Source organism: Globicephala melas, chromosome 2 (genome assembly GCF_963455315.2).
Source record: "Globicephala melas chromosome 2, mGloMel1.2, whole genome shotgun sequence".
Lineage (NCBI taxonomy): Eukaryota > Metazoa > Chordata > Mammalia > Artiodactyla > Delphinidae > Globicephala > Globicephala melas.
This window is the reverse complement of record NC_083315.2, coordinates 77,458,089-77,481,307: the sequence shown is the minus strand read 5'-3', so window position 1 is coordinate 77,481,307 and position 23,219 is coordinate 77,458,089. Positions and strand designations below refer to the sequence as shown.

Here is a 23,219-nt window from a genome sequence, read left to right as displayed (position 1 = left end):
CCCAGCTGCCCCGCGGCATGTGGGATCCTCCCGGACCGGGGCAAGAACCCGCATCCCCTGCATCGGCAGGCGGACTCTCAACCACTGCGCCACCAGGGAAGCCCTCCCCTCTACTTTTTATTTTTTGGTTAAGGCAGAAACTTAGATCATCGATTTTAAATCCTTTTTCTTTTGTATATAAGCATATAAAGATGTAAATTTCCAAGCACTGAATTAGCTCATCCTATATTGATATGTTATGCTTTAATTATCAATCAGTTAAAATGATTTCTAAATTTCCTATGATTTTCTTTTTGAGCGTGGTTTATTTAAAATACGTTTAATTTCCAAATATTTATGGATTTTTGAGATATACTGACATATCCAGATATACATGTATAATATATATCCCAGATATACATTCCAGAATTCTATTTAAAGGTTGTTGTAATCAGAGAATATATTCTATAGAATCTCAAGCCTTTTAAACACATTCAGACTTGTTTTATGGCCCAATATATGGTCATCTTGGTGAATGTTCCATGGGCATATAAAAAGAACGTATATTCTTCAGGTTCAGGCATACTTTGTTTTATTGTGTTTCACAGATATTGCGTTTTTTACAAATTGAAAGTTTGTGGAAAACCTGTGTCAAGTGAGTTTACTGGTGCCATTTTTCCAACAGCACTTGCTCACTTTGTGTCGCTACGTCACTAACAATTCTCACAATATTTCAAAATTTCTCATTATTATTATATTATGATACCATTGTCATGGTATCTGTGATCAGTGATCTCTGATGTTACTATTGCAAAAAGATTATGACTCCCTGAAGGCTCAGATGATGGTTAGCATTTTTTAGCAATAAAAAGTTATTTTTAAATTAAGGTATGTATAGTGTTTTAAGACATAATGCTATTACACACTTAACAGACTACAGTATAGTGTAGACATAACTTTTATATGCACTGGGAAACCAAAAAAATTGTGTGACTCACTTTATTGTGGTGGTCTGGAACTGACTCCACAATATCTCTGAGGTATGCTGTATCAGATGTAGTGTTTTATACATGCCAAACAGTTTAAGTTGATTGATAGTGTTCTTCAAATCTTTTATGTACTTACTGGATTTTTGTTTTTTGGTCTAGTTGTTTTATCAATTATTGACAGAGGTGTGACAAAATCTTTATTCTGGATTTATTTCTCTAGTTAGTTCTGTCAATTTTTTCTTCAAAATTTTGAAGTTCTTCTATCAGGTGTATTCATAGGACTGTATGTCTTCTTGATGAATAAATGCTTTTATGATCATGAAATCTCTCTGGTAATACTCTTCATCCTGAAGTCTACTTCATTTAATAATAATACAGCCATATCAGGGTATTGTTTTGTTTGGCTTAGTGATGGTATACCTTTTCCTGTACTTTTACTTTTAACCTGTTTGTGTCTCTATACTCAAAATGTGTCTCCTGTAAACAGCATATAGTTGAATATTACTTTTTTGTAAGTATTGAGATGGTTTGCTTTATGGCTTGTTATCATCTATTTCTTTTCTATTTTTTTATTCTTCTTTTCTTCCCTTTCACCTTTTTAAAAAAATTATTAATCAAGTGTTTCTTGGTATGCCATTTTATTTCCTTTAATGGACCTTCACCTATAATATTTCATTTTAATTTCTTAGTGACAGCTCTAAGGATTACAATACGCATCCTTAAATGTCACAATTATAAGAGAGTTGAGCCACTTTAATCACTTTCGGATCTCTTTCAAGAGAACCTGCATAGCTGATTGGCAGCCACAGCTAATCATGTACCTTTGAATCTACCCATTGGGTTCTCTTTGCTTTCTCTCAAAGACTGGGCACTCTTGCCCAACACAGGACTTCTCTAACAGACAACCTTTGCTGGGAAGCTCCCCATCAGTCTGGGCGAGACTTTCTCAGAACTGTGCTGCAGTGTGAGACTCTTCCTACCCAGTCCTTTCACCCCTCTCCTTGAGCAGGTGTTAAGCCTGCATCATGAGGAGAAGGCTCTTCCCATCTGTGTGTCTTCCCTGTCTGACCTTCACAGGTGCTTCCCCAATAAACCTCCTGCATATCTAATTCCATCTTGATGTCTGTTTCTTAGAGAGCCCAAACCAACACAGATGGTATGAGTAGTGGGGTGTTAGGACCAGCCCACACTCACTTGGCTGGCAAGGATCTCCCTATCCTTAGTAGAATGTAGGACATATATAGTCACTGGCAGAAGATGGTGGTCCAATTCCTTGCCTGTCAAGGATCTCCCCATCTTTAGCAGAATGTGGGACATATATAGTCACTGGCAGAAGATGGTGGTCCAATTCCTAAAGACTTCTCCAGGGGTGTCCTAGGCAAATGTCCTGGTGGAGGGAGACACCCTTGACAGTTTGATGTATAACGCACTTGAAAGGTAAGGGAAGAACAATACCTACAAGGACAATGAAGTTGTCTAGTTTTTACTACTGATGACTTACAGAGAGACAATGAGAAAATAAGGGCAGTTAACAAAAGCAAAAGGTTAAATCTGAGAGACAGAGGGTCTCTTTGGTAATGTATAAAGAGGCCTGCACCTCCTGAAGTGGAAAAGAGGACAAAACTGAGGAGCAGTGTCGGAGTTGACAGAGCTTGCAGAGCTCAGAGACATTTAAATGCTCAGTCACTGTGGGTCTATTATGTTAATGTCAGGGCCCTGGCTGGGAAAACCTGGGATCCTGATGTGCAGGACAGGAGGATCTGGGTGGACGCTCCTGAGGATTTTCCTGGTTCCACAGGTCCCTGAACCCTCAGAGCTTGCAGAGTAGGGTATCTCATCCCTCTGTAATAAGAGCTGGCACTTCCCACATGCAGGATGACATTGCAGAAGCTGGTCCCCACACTCTCTCCTCAGGAGTTGCCCCCACTTCTCCCCTGGTTATCAAGATAATAATCAGTGTTAAATCCCGGCTGGGCCTGATACAGAATGAAAGCGATTACATTTGGAAGAAGCTTCAAGAATTAAACAGCATGTCCTGGCACGAGCCAGAGGAATATCTCTGGGACTACGATTGATCAAAGGGGCAGAAACATAAGACAGCATAAGCAAGAATTCATTGACATGGAGGCATCTTCTCAGGACAAGGGATTGAACATCCTGTCAAGGACCCCATGAGATGAGGCAAGGTTCCTGCTAGAGTGGCTCCTAGAAGTTGCCCTGGCATATGGTAGGGGAAGGAATAAAAAGGCCAAGGGAAGTTGGAATGCTAGAATTAGAAGAAAAAAAATATATATATATATAAAATATGAGGCCAAAATACCTACCAGATGCTTGTATTCCATGAGAGGGGAGGAAACCACAGTCATCAGGTGTGTGCTGGTAAGAGGGGCAGCAGCTTCACCCAGAAGTGCAGTAGTGGCTCTCGTCTGCATGCCAGGACTGATGGTGGGAGAGGTGGTCAAAGAGCTGGGCTCCTTAATAGCCATGCATGGGGATGAGCCTCCCCTTCTCCAGTAAGAGGCCGGCCAGTGACATTTCACTGCTAGAACCAAGGGGGTTACAATTATTGTAACGACCAGCCACGTAAGGGGGGCACTGACGCTGACTTGACCTGTAGGGTATAGAGCATGGCGCCCCTAAGGGGCAAAATAGGCAGGTGATCAACAAAAGTGCTGCTTAACATCTACAATTACAAGAAGGAAGAATGGAGAAGCAGTGGCTAAGGACAATTGTCCCGATTAAAAAAGAAAAGTCACAATCCCTCATCCAGTTCCCCAACCTGAGCCAATTTTCAGATCCACAGTACATTGACTGAAGAAGTAACCTAGTCCATAGGAGGAAGGACTCTGCATCACTGTAGGAAATGTATATTGTAATGATTCCTCTCTTCCTCCCCCAAAAGGACTATGGCCACTTATTTGGGTGAGTGTATATTGGGGAGAAAGAATAATCAGACATATTGAGGACTGCTGGAAACAGAAACCCAAAGTGTCATTAGGTCTTCCATATTAAAGCAAGGACTTACAGAGAACAGAAAACAAATGGAGTCCTGTCTAACGTTCAGCTTATACCGAGTTCACTAGTTCTGTGGATCCACCCAGTAGTCATTTCCCTACTTTTCAAGTGTACAATAGGGATTGATATAATGGAAGTTGGATCTCCTCACTACCACCACCACATTGAATCCGTAGCTTGTGGGATAGGAGCTATCATAGTAAGAAGGCCAAGTGGAAGCCTTTGAAACTGTCCTCCCTCTGGTGAAGATAGTAAATCTGAAACAATATTGACTAGATATGACAACAAAAGCACAAGGAACAAAAGAAAAGAGAAACTGAACATCATCAAAACTTAAAACTTTTGTGCTTCAAAGGATACCCTCAATAAATTCAAAAGACAACCCACAGAATGAGAGAAAATTTTTGCAAATCATGTATCTGACAAGGGACTTGTATCTAGAAATATAAAGAACTATGACAACTCAATAACAAAAAGACAAATAACCCAATTATAAAATGGGCAAAGGATCTGACTAGACATTTCTCTAAAGAAAATATACAACTGGAAAATAAGCTCATGAAAAGATGCACAACATCATTAGCCATCACGGAAATGCAGATCAAAACCACAATAAGATACCATTTCACACCCACTAGGAGGGCTGTAATAAAAAGTCAGATAATAACAAGTGTTGTCAAGCATGTGGAGAAGTGAGAACTCTCATACTCTGTTGGTGGGAATATCAAACGGTAAAGCCACTTTGGAAAACATTTTGGCAGTTTCTCATTCGATGCAGCAATCCCACTCCTAGGTATATATACTCCCCAAATGAAAATCTATGTCCACACAAAAACTTGCATCCAAATGTTCATAGCACCATTATTCATAATAGTTAAAAAGTGGAAACAACTCAGATGTCCAACTGATGCATGAATATAGCGTGGTTAACCATATAATGGAATATTATTTGGCAATAAAAAGAAATTAAGTACTGATACATGCTACAACATGGTTGAACCTTGAAAACATTACACTTAGTGAAAGAAGCCAGATACAAAGGACCACATATTATATGATATCATTTATACGAAATGTCCAAAATAGGCAAATCTCTTTAAGAGGCTAAGAGTAGATTTGGACGTTGCCTGGGAAGAGGGGCAGATCCTGGGGGAAAATGAGAAGTGACAGATGGTGGGTCTGGGGTTTATTTTTGGGGTGATGAAAATGTTCTAAAATTGATTTTGGTGATGGTTGAACAACTCTGTGAATATACTAAAAACCACTGAATTGTACACTTTGAGTGGGTGAATTGTATGTTATATTAATTATATCTTAATAAAGCTGTTTAAAAAACAACAAAAATACTGCAACATAGTGGCAATGTCATATATTTGTACCACCACTAAAGACCTAAAGGATATAAGAGTGGTTCCTATAATATGCTCATTTAATTCTCCAGTCTGGTCCCTACAGAAACCAGATAATAGCCTCAATCACCTGCTGGTTCCTGGATACAAGGAGTCCAAGTGCCCTGACAGCAGGTATAGACTGTGGTTCAATGGAACCCTTGATATGTTCCCTAGAAAGAGAGTGCTCCCTCTGGGGACTTGGACCTCTAACTCAGCAGAGCCCACAGTTCTAGGGACAGGAAGCACACAGTCCTCCAGTGGATCTTTGGAAATGATGGTAAGTGGGGCCCCTCCTACTTCTATTCCTTTGTTCCTGGACCATGTATTCTTTCCATTGTGAACACAGCCTCATATTAGGTCTTTGGTTTAAATGATTAAACTGGCACCCCATCTTTACGGAGTATTGCCTCCATATTGGTGCTTCAGTTGTGACTTCAGTAGGCCATTCCAGTGCTCTGTGAGGCTGCCTGCTTCTGGATGGCGTGGTAAACGCTGTGACCAATGGATCCCATGGTCATGGGTCCATTCCTGCACCTCCTTCTCTGTGAACTGGGTCCCCTGGAAGGATGAAATGTTGCATGGATTCCATCCCTATGAACACAAATTCTGTAAGCCCCCAGATGATTGTGCTGCCTGAGGTTCTGCAGACAGGAAAGGCAAATCCACATCCACAGGTAATTTGAGGAAAAATTACTGGCCCTTTCAGAATGGAAGGCACCCAATTTAATAAACTTACCACAGAATGGCTATAATCGTGAGGGCTAATGGTCTGCAGTTTTAATTTTCTTATAAAGTCTTTGGTCTGGTTTTGGTATCAGAGTAATGCTGGCAAATGTTCCTTCCTCTTCTAGTTTCAGTAGGACATTGCATAGAATTGGAATTACTTATTCATCAAATGCGTGGTAGAATTCAACCAGTGGAACTACCTGGGCTCAAAGTCTTCTTTGTTGGATGGTTTTTAACTTCAAATGCAATCTTTTAAGAGATAAACTTTTCAGGTAATTTATTTCCTATTAAAGTTTTGATGGGATATGTCTTTAAAGGAATTGATCCATTTTATCTAAGTTATTGAATTTATGGGCACAGAATTGTTCATAATATCCCTTATTTTCCATTTAATGTCTGTTGGTTCTGTAATGATGCTACTTTCTAGTTTCTTCAGGTGGAACCTTAGATTAATGGTTCAAGACCTTTCTTCTTTTCTAATATAATTTAATGCTATATATTTTTCTCTAAGCATCGCTTTAGCTGCATCCTACAAATTTTGATTTTTTTTTTTTTTACTGAAGTACAGTTGATTTACAATGTTGTGTTAGTTTCTGGTGTACAGCAAAGTGATTCAGATATATATATATATATATATTTTCTTTTTCATATTCTTTTACATTATGGTTTATTACAGGATACTAAATATAGTTCCCTGTGCTATGTAGTAGGACCTTGTTCTTTATCTGTTTTATATATAGTAGTTTGTATCTGCTAATCCCAAACTCCTAATTTATCCCTTCTCCACCCTCTTTCCCCTTTGGTAACCGTAAGTTTGTTTTGTATGTCTTTGAATCTGTTTCTATTTCGTAAATAAGTTTGTTTGTGTCATATTTTAGATTCCACATATAAATGATACCATATGGTATTTGTCTTTCTCTTTCTGACTTACTTCACTTAGTATGATAATCTCTAGGTCCATCCATGTTGCTGCAAATGGCATTATTTCATTCTCTTTTATGGCTGAGTAGTATTCCATTGTGTATATATATATAACATCTTCTTTATCCATTTGATGCTGTATTTTTATTTCATGCTATTAAATTATCTTCTAATCCCTCTTGACAATTCTTATTTGACTCATGGATTACTTAGAAGTGTGTTGTTTAACTTCCAAATATTTGCGGATTTTTCAGATATTTTTGTGTTACTAATTTGTACTTTAATTCCATTATAATCAGAGACCATACTTTGCATGATTTAAATTCTTTTAATATTGTTGAGGTTTGGGTTTTGGCCCAGCATACTCAGTAAATATTCCATGTGCAATTTTAAAGACCATGTGTTCTGCTGCTGTTGGGTGGAAAGTCTATAAATGTCAATTAAATAAAACTGATTTGATCGTGTTGTTCAGGACTTCTGTATCTTTACTGAATTTTTTGTCTACTTATCCTACCAATTACTGAGAGAAGAGCATTTAGTTTTCCAAGTATAATTCTCGTATTTTTCCTCAGCTTAGAATAACTTTATCACACTGTCATTCCTGAAGGATATTTTTGTTAGATATAGAATTTGGAGTTGACTATTCTTTTTTCTTTGCTACCTTAATTACCCTGTTTCATCACAGTTTCTGATGAGAAATCCATAGTTATATGAATCATTGTTCCCATATACATGTCATTGTCAGTTTGAGGGCCCTCCTGGGAACCTGAAATAAGTGCTGACTGGAGTTTGCTCTTATGGGATAGTGAGGCGGGGTGAGGAGGAAGGCAGGAATGTGACTGGAGGGTGTATAAGAAGAAATGTATCCACTTGTTGGTAGGCCTTCATCATCTCTTGCCTGGATCAGTGTATTTAACAAAAGACTGGGGACCTCCCTGGTGGCGCAGTGGTTAAGAATACGCCTGCCAATGCAGGGGACGTGGGTTCGATCCCTGGTCCGGGAAGGTCCTACGTGCTGTGGAGCAATTAAGCCCATGCACCACAACTACTGAGCCTGCATGCCATAACTACTGAAGCCCACGTGCCTAGAGCCCGTGCTTCACAACAAGAGAAGCCACCACAATGAGAAGCCTGTGCACTGCAACGAAGAGTAGCCCCCGCTCACCGCAACCAGAGAAAGCCTGTGTGCAGCAACAAACACCCAACACAGCCAAAAATAAATAAATAAATAAACAAATGACTGGAGAGACACAAATATTGCATCATCTTTAAAATCAAACTCTGCAAAATTCGAATAAGACTGTTCTCTAAATCAGAATTAAATTAGAATAAGATAATTCCAGGTTTACAATTATCCTTTACCTCTTCATTACCTTACATATGTTTTTCATAATAAGATAAATGGTTCCAGGGCCATGTCAAAATGGGGATACCTAGATTTAAGTCTTTTAAATTTTTACAAATTCTTACAAGATACATTTAAGAATACTGTAAGTGAGAACTTATCATTCTAACCTACTGAGAAAAATCTTTGTTGTTATAATGAAATAAAATGCATACTTACTCTGAATAATATTTCTTCATTCCATTTTGGATTCAAAGTCTAAAAGACAATAAACATATTATAACTAACTGTTTAATATTTTGTCATATAAAAATAAAACAAAGTATATTTTTGAAAAATTTGAATACTGCTAAGTCTAACCTTTTTAATGGTTTTCGTTTGCACACTTGTAAAAACTCCATTCACTGGGTCATATAACGTCACTCTCACATAAGGATCACTGTTAAAATTAAAAAAAAAAAAAGTTAATTGTTGCTTATTCCCAAACTCAGGTTACTCGAACTGTAAAAATCACAGAATTTTCCTTGTTAACAATTTCTACAGTTACTTCCTACACTTAAAAGTAAGGGTTCCTTAGGCAGGGGTAAGTAATTATAGCAATCTTTGCATTTTGTTAAAAAGCTGAAATACCATGTTAGTGAAATAGACAAAGAATTAGAAAGAAAACTTTTTAATCACAATTTAATGATTTCCAACCTCTTCAGATTTTTGAAGTTTTGTTTTATCTTTATTACATGTCTTCCTCTTTTGGGTTAAGAAGGTTGATTCAATGATTCTCAAGAACAGCTTTGCAAGACCTCAGGTTGCTCCAAGTTATCTCATGGGTATAAACTCTTTTTACAAAATAAAGGCAAAGTGCTTCAGTTCAAAATAATTATATGATATGTAACCCCTTGTACAAAGAGACATGGAGAAGGAAAACCTTGTGATATTTAGGTTTGCAAAGCAAAAGACTTTAGACATTTTACTTGTCCATGGTCAAATTTCTCCCATTTCTCTTGGGGATCCCAAGTACCCACCATTCTCCACCACAAACTCCCTCCTCCCATTTCCTTATACAACCTTACCTTTTACTTTAATTGACAAAAATCAAAGTCATTGTAATACTCCCAACATCCTGGTATTTATCAGAGCCCATCTTACCCCTAACCTCAGTGATGCTGGTATTTCACCCAATCGCCCTTGTCCAGTTTCCTCCCACTTCCTCTGGAACCTTACGTCATCTATTTTGACTTCTCCCTTTTATATCTCCAGCTTTTCTTTGACCTAGGTTTTTCCAGTCATAGAAATGTTATTAAACCCCCTCAACTCCTTGACTCTCCTTCCTGCCTCCAGCAAAGCAAACTAGATTTCTTTTCTTTCTGTCTCAAACTTTCCAAGAGAATAATCTGTAATAATAATAACAATTAACATTTATATAGCAATTACTCTGTGCCAGGCACTGTTCTAAACAGTTTATATATATTAAATTTTGGAATCCTTATAACGACCTATGAGGTAGGTATGATTATTATCTCTATTTTACACAGAGAGGTAAGTCAACTCATCCCAGATCACACAGCTAGGAAGCGGAAAAGCAAGAACTGAAACTCAAGCACCTGGCTCCAGAGGCCCTGCGCTTAACCGTGATGGCATACGACCTCTCTTTCTTCATTTCCTCAACTCCCAGTGCTCTTCACAGCCCTATAATCTGGTTTCCACCTCTTTCCTTCAGATCCATTCCTTGAAAAGTCACCAATCTTGCTAAAACAATAGACACTTTCTAGGCACTTATTTTACTGGTCCTCTGTAGGTTTGATAATACTGACCATTTCCTCCTTGAAACTCATCTCGTTTAGCTTTCATGACGCAAGTCCCTTCTGGTTCTCCCTTTTGTTCTCTCTACATATTTCCTTCACAATCTCATCCGTGGTTTTAACAACTAACTACATCCTGTCAAATATAAATATAAAACATAAATATAAATATATATTCCTGATCTCGCCACCCAGCTAGACACTTCCACCTGGACAGTCTACAGACAATGTCTGTTCAAGAGTTTTGCCTATTTTTAATTGGCCATTTTATCATATTATTATTGAGTTGTAAGAGGTCTTTATATACTGTGAATTAAAGGCCTTTGTCAGATATGTTTTGAAAACATTTTCTCCCAATCTGTGGCTTGCCTCTTCCCTTCCTTAACTGTGTCTTTCAAACAACAAAAGTTTTTAATTCTGATGAAGTCTGTTTCAACATTTTTCTTTCTAAATTTTAGGTTCATATTTTCTGAGTTCCATTCAAGAAATCTTTGTGTAACTCAGTAGAGCAAATATTTTCTCCTATGTCTTCTTCTAGAAGTTTATTAATTTTAGCTCTTATTAATTTTCTATATTATGTGTGATAAGGAAAGAGCTTCATTTTGTTCCATATAGATAACTACTTGTTCTAGTATCATGTACTTAAAAGACTATCCTTTCTGTTGAATTACCTTAATGCTTAAAGCAACTGACCATATACATGTATATGTGTATGTGTGTGGGGGTGTGTGTGTACTTCTACACTCTTTATTCTAGTCCACTGAACAATATATCTGTTCTCATGCCAATGCTACTTTGTCTTGATTACCTATAGCTATATAAAAGTCTTGAAATTATGTAGCAAAAGTTCTCCACCTATGTTCTTCTTTTTCAAAATTGTTTTGGCTATTCTATGTCCTTTGACTTTCCATAACAATACTGGAATCAGCTTATCCATTTCTCAAAAAAAAACATGCCTGGGATTTTGATTGGGGTTGAGCCAAATCTATTCAATTTGGAGAGAAATACAACTCTAACAATAATGAATCTTCCAATCCATGAATATGAAAATATTTATCCATCGATTTAGATCTTCAGTTTTGCTCAGGAATGTTTTATAGTTTTCAGTGTACAGTGCTTGCAAATCTTTTGTTAAATTTATTTCTAAGTTTTAAATTTTTATATTATTGTAAACAGAGATTTAAAAAATTCATTTTCCAATTGTTAATTGATTGACAGGATATAACAATATGACTAATTTTGGTACACTGGCTTTGTATCTTGTGGCCTTATATTTTAGTTCTAGCAGCTTCTTTGAGATTCCTTAGGGTTTTCTATGTACATGATCAGACAGTCTACAAGTAAAAAGTTTCTTCCTTTTCAGTCTGCATTATTTTTATTTCTTTTCCTAGTCATATTACTTGGCTAGGACATCCAGTACAGTGTTGAACTGAATGTGAGCTTCTTATTCCTGAGTTTAAGTTTAAGCATTCAGACTGTCATCACTGGGCATGATATTAGCTATTGTCTTTCTCACGGAAAACCTTAATCATGTCTACAACTCCCATCTATCCCTAGTTTGCTAAGACTTTGTATCATGATTGGGTACTGAATTTTGTCAGATGCTTTTTTTGTTTTTATTGAAATGATCATGTTTTTCTTTTATTCTATTAATATCGTATATTACATTGATTAATTTTCATATGTTAAACTAATTCTGCATTTTATTATTAGTTTGTTGAGAGTTTTTATCACAAAAGGGTGTTGAACGTTGACAAATGTACTTTCTACACCTATTGAAATGATCATGCATTTTTTTCCTTCTGTGCTATATTAATGTGATGATTTACAGTGGTTGACTTTTTTCAAATGTTGAACAAACCTTATATTCATAGGAAAAATCCCACCTGATCATATATTGCTATATATGGTTCAATATAGGGCTACTGAAGTTTTCTATTTCTTCTGTGATCAGTTTTGGCAATTTCTATCTTTCAAAGATTTTGTCTACTTCATTTAAGTTGTGCATGATTCTTTATTGGCATGAAGTTGTGCACAGTGTTCCCTTTCTGTCTTTTTCATTTCCATAGGGTCTATAGCAATGCCTCTGCTTTTGTTCCATTATGGTAATTTGTGCCTTCTCTCTTTTTTGCTCTTGATTGGTCTAGCTTGAAGTTTAAAATTTTTATTGATCCCTTCAAGGAATGAGCTTTTCATTTCAATGATTTTTTCCTATCATTGTCCATTTTCTATTTCACTAATTTCTGCCCTTATCATTATTTTCTTCCTTCTACTTACTTTGGAATTAATTTGCCCTTCTTTTTTCTGATTTCTTAATCTCAGAACTCAAGCCATTCATTTAGATCTTACTCCTTTACTAAGTTTAGATCTTACTCCTTTTCTAAGTTAAACATTTTAAAACTATAAATTTTCCTCTAATACTTTAGCTGCATCTCACAAATTTTGATGTTGCTATATTTTAATTTCATTCAGTTCAAAATGTTTTCTAATTTATCTTTTGATTCCTTCTTTGACTTATAAACAAAACAAAGTGTATTGTTTTATTTCCAAATATTTGGGATGTTATTGGTTTTTAACTTAATTCCACTGTTATCAGAGAACATCTCCATATGATTTAAATCTTTTCTAAATTCTTGAGATTCGTCCTGTGGTCTTATACATCGCCTATATTGGTGAATGTACCATATGCCCTTGAAAATAATGTAAATTTTGCACTTGTTTGATTTACTGTTTTATTGCCCAGCATAATATGGCAGACAGACTCTAGGGTGGCTCCTTTTATCCCCACCTCCTAATGTTCATGCCTTTTGTGGTCCCCTCCTCGTAAATGCGGGAAGGATTGTGTATTCTAACCAATAATTATATCAAAAGTGACAAAATGTATGTGGTTACATTACAAAAGATTGTAACCCATCTTGCTAGGAGACTTTCTCTCCTATGATAGCTTTGAAGAAGCAAGCTGCTATCCTGTGAGCTGTCATATGAAGGCCATGTGACAAGAAACTTAGGATGGCCTCTGGCTGACAGCCAGCAAAAAACTGAAGCCCTCAATCTGGCAGTCTGAAAGAATTGAATGCTGCCAACAACCACATGAGCTTGGAAGTGTATGCTTCCCCAAACAAGCATCAGATGAAACCACAGCCCTGGCCAATGCCTGACTGCAGATTTTCAAGACCTTGAAGCAGACGACCCAGTTAAACCATGCACAGACTCTGTGACCCACAGAAACTATGAAATCATAAATAATGTGTTCTTCTAAGCTGCTATATTTGAGGTAATTATAGTTGTGCAGCAATTGATAAATAATGTGAATATACCATGTGCACTTGAAAAGAATGTGTATTTGGCGGTTGTCAGGAAGTGTTCTCTGCATCAAAGTTCATAACATTGTTCAACTTACTGTTCTTGTTTTTTTTTTTATCTTGTTTTATTAACTGCTGAGAGAGAGCTAATGTTTCCAACTATGATTGTGGAATTTTTTCTCTCTCCCTCTAATTCTGTCAACTTTTGCTTCATGTATTTTCAAGTTCTCTTGGCAGGAACATAAAACTTTATGATTGTTTTATCTTCTTGATGAATTTATTCTTATATTGTTGTGAAATATCTGGAAATAATTTTTGTGTTGAAATCTCTTTTATCAGATATTAAAATATCCACTTCAGTCTTCACATGCTTGTTTGTATGGCTATGCATCCCTTCTCTTTCAACTTACCTGTGTCTTTATATTTTAAGTGCATCATTTATAGACAGCATTTAGTTGGGTCTTCTTTTTCAATCCATTCTAATAACTTCTACCTCATATTCACCTTAGTCCATTAATGTTTAATGTAATTATTGTTATGATTAGATTTAGGTGTATCAAATTATTACTAGTTTTCTATTCTTCCCTCTCCCCTTTCTCTCTCTCTCTCTTTTTTGATCATTTGTTCTTTTCCTGGCCTTTTGTTTAACTATTTTATTTTTTCAAGAATTTTATTTTAAAATTTCTATTGCTTTTTAATCTGTAATTCTTTACATTACTTTATTTATTTTTTTATTTTTATTTTTTTTGCGGTACACGGGCCTCTCACTGCTGTGGCCTCTCCCGTTGCGGAGCACAGGCTCTGGACGCGCAGGCTCAGCAGCCATGGCTCACGGGCCTAGCCGCTCCGTGGTATGTGGGATCTTCCCGGACTGGGGCACGAACCCGTGTCCCCTGCATCAGCAGGCGGACTCTCAACCACTGCGCCACCAGGGAAGCCCTACATTATTTTTTAGTGATTTATCTAGGTATTACAATATACATGCTTACTTTTTATTCCACTTACACTTAATATAGTAAACTCTACTAAAAAGGTTCATAATGCATACCATCCCTGTCCTTTATGCCATAGTTGTTATGTGTATTCCAATACATATAACACAATACAATACAAAACAGTAAGTTGTGATATAAACAGGCATATGTTTTTTCTAAAAAATTATGATGAAAAGAACAAAAAGTCTTTCACATGTTTCTAGATATTTACTATTTCTGATGCTCTTCATTCCTTTCTGAGGATCTGAATTTCCATCTATATCTACCTCTTTAGCTGGGAGAATTTTCTTTAGCTTTTATTATAGTGCAGGTCTGCCAATGACAAAGTCTCATAGTTTTCTTTTATCTGAAAATGTTATTTTGTCATCATCCTGAAGAATATTTTCACTGAATATAGTACAGAACTCTAGATTGACAGCTATTCTATTGTTCCATTTTCTTCTGGCCTCCATAGTTTCTGGTGAGAAGTCAGTACTCAACTGAGTTATAGGTCCCTTGTATGTAATTTGTTATTTTCTGAGTTTCTTCTGTCAGAATTTTTCTTTATACTTTGTTTTCAACAGCTTGACTATTATGTGCCTCAGTATGTTCTTCTCAGTGTTTATCCTGCTTGGTGTTTTTTTGGTACTATAAACTTGTGTCATTCATCAAATTTGGAAGAAATTTGGCCATTATTTCTTCAAACAACATTTTGCCTCATTCTCTCTCCTCTATTTCTAGGACTCCAGGTACATGTATGTTAGACTGTTCAATATTATCTAACAAGTCCCTGAGGCTCTGTTCACTTAAAAAATTTTTTAAATCTTTGTTTCTCTCTCATCTCCGGTTGGGAAATCATTTCTATTGATCTATCTTTAAGTTCAATTAATTTTTCCTCGTCATCTCCATTCTGCTATTAATTTCATCCAAGAATTTTAATTTCAAATATTATATTTTTCAGTTCTAGAATTTTCATTTTTTATGGGTTCTATTTCATTCCTGAGATTTCCAATCTTTTGACTTATTGTGAGCATATTTTCTTTTCTCTACTGAGAATGTGTTTCGTTTTCCTGGCTTTTTATAAATTACATAGCTTTGGATTATATCTTAGACATTATAAATGTTACATTGTGGAGACTGTGGATACTGTACTTTCTCTTTGATGAGAATTTGTTTGTTTTTATCATGTAATTAATTATCTTACTTGGACAAGAACCACAAGCTCTGTTTCTTGGGCAGCAACCCTGATCTCTGTTCAGATCTTTTGTCCTCCAGTGAGTTGTTTTGAATCTGCTATCATGTGTGTGATTCAGGGTCAGCCAAAATGTCAGTGGACATAGTTTGGGAATTTCCTCTCCAGTTCTCTCCCTTCCAGAATCCCCACCATTGTCATGTTTTCTTCAGAGTAAGTCTTCTGATTTCCCAGGCTATGAATATTATAATTTTTCCATGTTCTGATTCCATGTGGCCTCAGACTAATTCATAAAATTGGAGACTCACTCAGTACAACTCCACACCTCCAAACATGGACTCTCCACTAGACTCTCTACCTGCTCTGTTCGCTCTCCACTGCCTTTAACTTGCTGGTTTTTATAATATGTTCAGAGTCTATGGTTGTTATCTGCAAAAGGATTCGTCTGTTAGAATTTTACTGATTCTCAGAAACAGAACTCAATAATGTATCTTATAACTACCACTCTCAGTTATACCTTTGCCTAAGTTCACAAACTCTGCAATTCAGATGTCAAGGAATTTAGTAAACCACCAACTAGAAACATTATTCTACCTCATAAAACAGCTTACTAATAATATTACTCAATTTTTCATCTAACCAAAGTTTGGAAAAAAACTAATTAATAAATACAAAGTTTTAAAATTACAACCCAACTTCTTACACTTACCTAGCTCCCAAGATATCCTTTTTGGCAAGGCCTATTCCAGCTATAACTTTTACCCTCACAATTCGGGAAGTTTCCTAAAATACAAAAATTTATATTTTATTTTCATATATTTATAACTTACTCAAGACACATTATCTTTATATATATGTGTGTGTATATGTGTGTGTATATATATATATATATATCAAATAAGGTAACAGGATATTAAAATTAACTGGAAGAATCTTTTTCAGGAATTAATTTGATTAAAAGCTATATAAAGGAAAATAAAAACTATATTGTTATTTGTAATGACTTGATTATCTACAAAGAAAAGCCAAAAAAGCTAGAGCCAAATTGTTATAATGACTAAGAATTTATCATTGCTTCCAAGAAAATCTAAAGCCAAATTATTGGAACTGATATAGATTTATCATTGTTGCTAGGTACAGGATAACACAAAATTTAGAGTTCATAATCATCTGTAATAATTACTTTGGTAATTATTTTAAAAATCCCTTTCAGTAAACTATATATTAAATAAAACTATAATGTATTGATATTTTAATGTAGGAAACATTAAATTTCTTGGGTATCATAATAGTATCATGAGGTTTTATATAAGAATGTCTTACTTTTTTTTTCTTTTTTTTGCGGTATGCGGGCCTCTCACTGTTGTGGCCTCTCCTGTTGCAGAGCACAGGCTCTAGACGTGCAAGCTCAGCGGCCATGGCTCATGGGCCCAGCCACTCTGTGGCATGTGGGATCTTCCCAGACTGGGGCACGAACCCGTGTCCCCTGCATCGGCAGGCAGACTCTCAACCACTGTGCCACCAAGGAAGCCCAAGAATGTCTTACTTTTAAGAGATACATATTTAAGTATTTAGGGACAAAGTAAGATAAAGTCTGCAACTTACTCTTAAATGGCTCAGCAAACAAAAAGTTGAACATGAGCGTATGTGTGTGTGTATGGAAATAAAAGGAATAAGCAAAATGTTACCAATTTATGGATCTAGCTGATGGGTAATCAAGTGTTCATTATACTATTCTTTTTATTGTCTCATAGATTTGAAATTTTTCAAATAAAAAGGTGAGTAAAAAAATACTATAAAACAGAATACACATTTAAAAAATTCACAAGTAAGCAAAACTGTTAGATACATTGAAATAAAATTAATAAAAGTCAAAAACCTTTATGGATAAAATTTGTAAATTATTGAAGAAAATAAGAAAAATATAAATAAATGAAGGAATTCACTGTGTTCATGGAAGTAAATATTTAATATTATTATCTGTTTTCTCCAAAGTAAATTATAAATTCAATACAATTTCAACTCCCCTCCTTGAATTATTTCATAGATCTTAACAAATGATTCTAAAATTCATAGGGAAAAGTGAGAATGAGTAAAGAGGTAAACTATAGCATTTGATCACTATCTTATACTATATCTAAAAACAAATTGCAGATACATCAAATTCTAAAAGTGAAAAAGAAAACTTTAAAAATTTAATAAGATACTTTAGAATATTTCTGACATTGGAGTAGGAAAGGATTAAAAAAATACAAACTCTAATGGAAAAAATTGTTAGATTTGACACTAAAATTATGTTTATATATTTCATATGGAAAAAGATGCCATGAACAAAATGAAAAGACAAGGGGACACACGGGGTGGAAATATCTAAAATATATACACCATGGACAAATTATGATTATCCAGATTATATAAAGAACTCCTAAAAGCCACTAAGTGAAGTTTAAACAACATAATACAAGAAATCATAGAGAATGGCCAATAAACACATAAAAAGATCCTCAATTTCATCAGTAATAAAAGAGACCTCTAGTGTAAGTGCTGCCAAAGCAAGCACAAGAGAGAACTCTAATACACTGTTGGTGGGGGTATAAACTGAAGAATAACTTTGAAGAGATATTTGGCAATATCTACTAAAAGTTCTAAATCAATAACCCAGGAACTGCACTTTTAGATATAACCCCTAGATAAACTCTCACTCATGTACACAAGGCCATAAGTACAACAGTATTCACAGTAGCATTTATAAGATCAACAAATGTGAAATAAATGTCACCCAACAGACAGCAATCTAACTGATTTTATTCTAAAATTATTCCATCAGCCAGATGAATGGGAAGAAAATGTGGTACACACACACACACACACACACACACACACACACACACACACACACACACAATGGAATACTACTCAGCCATAAAAAAGAACGAAAATTTGCCATTTGCAGCAACATAGGTGGACTTGCAGGGCATTATGCTAAGTGAACTGAGTCACACAGAGAAAGAAAAATACTGTTTGATATCACTTGTATGTGGAATCTTAAAAAATACAACAAACTACTGAATAAAACAAAAAAGAAGCAGACAGATATAGAGAACAAACTAGTGGTTACCAGTGGGGAGAGGCAGGGAGGGGCAATATAAGAGTGTGGGGCACAAACTATTGGGTGTAAGATAGGCTCAAGGATGTATTGTACATCATGGGGAATATAGCCAATATTCTGTAATAACTAAATGGAAAGTAATCTTTTAAAACTGCATAAAAATTTTAAAAAATAATAAAATTATTCCATCAGCAAGTAGTAGGTCATATTCCTTTCTGAGGAGAGCTCTGGGTGGGGGAAAATATACATATCATAGGGTATTTATTTCAATCTTCTTCCATTTCTAAATACTTAGACCCACCCTTATTCCTGGAGGTTTCATTGAATAAATATGATAACAGAAATATTCTATCAGCTTCAAAACTCAGATGACAAATTCAGATAACACAAAAATTCTTGACTAGAGATGCTCGATATTTTATAACTTTCCTCCATCACCAAATATAATTAAATATACAGCTGATCTTGCAAGTAAGAAGAGAAATCCTCAAGTATCAGAAATAAAGATAGAATTGAAAATCAGAGAGGAAAGCATAAACTGAAATTTCAGTTTTCTGTGGGAACTGATTTCCAAAAATCTGAGGAGATTTACAGAACTACCATTTTTTTTCCTGTAAGGTCATTGAATAATTAGGCCAATTAAAATATTCTATTGGCCCTACAGCTGAATTCTCCTATACCAGTTGACTGGAAAGTGGCTATACTTTATAGCAAGACTGATTCTGAAAATCAGAAATCTTTTCTCTGATGACTTAATAAGTAAAATGTTTTTCAAGTGGTAAAGTATAATCAAAGGTGCCCTCAGCAAATAATCTTACCTTTTCTAAGTGCAGACAAGTGTTTATAATTTGTACATGACCTTAATTGAGGAAAGAAATGATCATACCTCTCTAAAAAAGTTAATCCATATTTGTGGAGCTCCTGACTTAAAATCATCCGTGTTAGCCTCTACTGAAACTATCCCCCAGAAGTCTCCGGAAGAAAAATGTAGCAAGCATTAACTAAAAACAATTCCAGGGGATGATAACTTGCAGTCACAGATACATTCAACTTTTACACTTTATCCTTGCATTTCCCACCACAAAGATGAGAACTACTTACTTTAGATGCTGTGGTTAAATGATGTAAAGCTACAGTGATTTAAGATTCTTTCATAAAATTAAATAAGAAATGCCGCTTACTTGCATTCATTTAACTTCATTTTAGAAATTTATGATAGAAAATTGTCCAAACAGCTCTCTTCAATCACATCCATAAGCAGAGATCACATCTCACATCATCTTTGAAAATGAAGGAGAAGAACATGTATGTTGCAACTAGAGACCAAACTCTTAAGTAATTTTAGAATCATGATATTAAAAGTATTATTAACAGAATTCTGGATAGTACCCAAATGAGTAAAAAAGAAACAAAAATGAAACATCTTTTCCTTAATCAAAAAAGAGACATTATCCTCAAGCAGATCAGGGCTCTTCACTAAAGCTGGAATCTTCCCCTTCCACTCACAAGACAGCTTTACTGACTTTTGGAAGCAAAATAGAAAGGTTGTAAATTGCAGGCAAAGATGTGTCATTTTCAGCCAAAAACAAAAACCAAGGAAGTTCATTAGCAGGAAACATTCACTGAAAGAAATTCTAGAGGATGTACTTCAGGCAGAAAAAAAGTTATCACAGATGGAAAGTCAGAGGGGCAGGAAGAAATGAAGAAATAACAAGCAAAAAAAAAGTTAACTGCATGAGGAAAAAAATTATTAAAAAAATAGCAATGTTAATGATGATAATGATGATGACGATGATGTGTGTATGCTCACACAGGCATTTAGTGAGTTTCCATTCCACTTGGGATCCAATACAAAATCCTTAATAAACGGCCTTCAGGCCCTGCCTGACTGGGTTCTGCTCTCCTCTCCTCTACAGATTCACCTCCTGATACCATCCCTCTCTCTCCAACACTCTAGCCTTCTTTATGTTCCCCTCCATTTCATCTTTTACACATGCAGTTCTATTTACGTAGAAGGCTTTTTTCCTCCACTGCCTGGCTAACTCCTATCCATCCTTAGTCTACTTCCTCAGCTTTTCCTCATACTCTCTCCCCTCCTCCATATAAGATTAATTCTTTTCTTTCCTGTTATATATTTTTATCTTCCACTCCTTTTCCTTCAAAACATTTATAAAACATTGATGTGTGATTATATATTTAATGGCCCTCTCTCCCTCTAGGCTGTAAATTCAGTAAAGTCTGCTGTCCATCGTTATAGCCTCATAGCCTGACTCAAACACCTTACATATAGTAAGAGTTCAACAAATATTTGTCAAGCAAATACAGAATTCAAGTACGTCATAGGTCCACCTAAAAGCTACAAGAACAAAAAAAAAAAAGACAGAAGATCTGGAAGAACAGAGGAACAATTACAAGTTAATTTTGCACATGTTCCATTCATCATCTTGCTGAGAAAGAATCTCTTCTGTTACATTCTTTTATTTGAGCAACTATGTGCAGTAGGACAGAGGAAAGACCATGTCTTTGTTACAAAAGAGTTCTGGGTTTCGATCCCAGATCTGCTACCTACTGAGATAAGTCCTTGAGCAAGTCGCAATCTCAGATTTCCTGTCTGTAAAATGGGGAGAGCATTACCTAGTTTTGCAGGACTGTTATGACAATTACAGCCAAAGCATTGAGAACACAGAACCTGGAGCCCAGCATAGAGCAAGCATTCAATTAAAGGCAGCTATGATTATATTTCAATTGACTCTTTTACTCTGAAAGAGGAGATCTTCATTAAGGAATCCATAAGCACTAACATGATTGTTTGTTCACATTACTCTCTTCATTGCCCCAACATGGCTCACACGACAGAAGCCAGACATTTGGGTCAGGCCAGGAGGTTATGTTGAGCTACAGACATATTTATTCCATAAAAGTCTTATCAAACCCTTTTACCATTTGTCTGTGCTGTGTCTTCCTCCTGTCATTTATCTGCAGACCTCTTAGCCTTACATTCATTTATCCTCTTAAAACTTCAACAGGATTGAGATGGGAACCAGACTAAATAGAAGCTTCAAGAAGGAAGAGGTCAGTAACATCGATTCAGTAGAACAGTGGGTTTAGCAATTCGAATCAGCAATCTTACATGTCTCCAGGTGCTGTAGAATATTCTTAACAACAGACATAGCTAGGAGACAGGCAAATCAGCTGAATTAAATATCCTGCTCTACATTAAAAGGCTCATAAACCATGATCAAGTGGGGTTTACCCCAGGAAGGAAAGGATTCTTCAGTATACAGAAATCAAACAATGTGATATACCATATTAACAAACTGAAGGATAAAAAACATATGATCATCTCAATAGATGAAGAAAAAGCTTTCAACAAAATTCAACACCATTTATGATAAAAAAAACTCTCCAGAAAGTAGGCATAGAGTGAATTTATCTCAATATAATAAAGGTCATATATGACAAATCCACAGCCAACATCATTCTCAAAGGTGAAAAGCTGAAACCATTTCCACTAAGATCAGGAACAAGACAAGGATGCCCACTCTCACCACTATTATTCAACACAGTTCTGGAAGTTTCAGCCACAGCAATCAGAGATGAAAAAGAAATAAAAGGAATCCAAATCGGAAAAGAAGTAAAACTGTCACTGTTTGCAGATGACATGATACTATACATAGAGAATCCTAAAGATGCCACCAGAAAACTACTAGAGCTAATCAATGAATTTGGTAAAGTAGCAGGATACAAAATTAATGCACAGAAATCTCTTGCGTTCCTATACACTAATGATGAAAAATCTGAAAGAGAAATTAAGGAAACACTCCCATTTACCATTGCAACAAAAAGAATAAAATAGCTAGGAATAAACCTACCTAAGGAGACAAAAGACCTGTATGCAGAAAACTATGAGACACTGATGAAAGAAATTAAAGATGACACAAACAGATGGAGAGATATACCATGTTCTTGGATTGGAAGAATCAACATTGTGAAAATGACTATACTACCCAAAGCAATGTACAGATTCAGTGCAATCCCTATCAAACTGCCAATGGCATTTTTCACAGAACTGGAACAAAAAATTTCACAATTTGTATGGAAACACAAAAGACCCAGAATAACCAAAGCAATTTTGAGAAAGAAATATGGAGCTGGAGGAATCAGGCTCCCTGACTTCAGACTATACTACAAAGCTACAGTAATCAAGACAGTATGGTACTGACACAAAAACAGAAATATAGATCAATGGAACAGGATAGGAAACCCAGAGATAAACCCACACACATATGGTCACCTTATCTTTGATAAAGGAGGGAAGAATATACAATGGAGAAAAGACAGCCTCTTCAATAAGTGGTGCTAGGAAAACTGTACAGCTACATGTAAAAGAATGAAATTAGAACACTCCCTAACACCGTATACAAAAATAAACTCAAAAAAGGGCTTCCCTGGTGGTGCAGTGGTTGAGAGTCCGCCTGCC

The 23,219-nt window shown here is 35.8% G+C and overlaps 1 protein-coding gene across 2 annotated transcripts in view; it reads right to left on the bottom strand.

The window, feature by feature from the left end:
• NEDD4 (NEDD4 E3 ubiquitin protein ligase) overlaps positions 1-23,219 on the bottom strand; it is a 159,452-nt gene that overhangs the window by 128,855 nt on the left and 7,378 nt on the right. For both annotated transcript variants that reach the window (XR_009562990.1, XM_030878760.2), the window contains exons 2-4: positions 16,340-16,413; positions 8,727-8,805; positions 8,586-8,624 (exon numbers count right to left, since the gene is read on the bottom strand). Coding sequence is in view for 1 of the 2 variants with exons in the window: in XM_030878760.2 (XP_030734620.1) it covers positions 8,586-8,624; positions 8,727-8,805; positions 16,340-16,413 (192 nt within the window). In the remaining variant the exon portion in view is untranslated. The remainder of the gene's footprint in view (positions 1-8,585; positions 8,625-8,726; positions 8,806-16,339; positions 16,414-23,219) is intronic.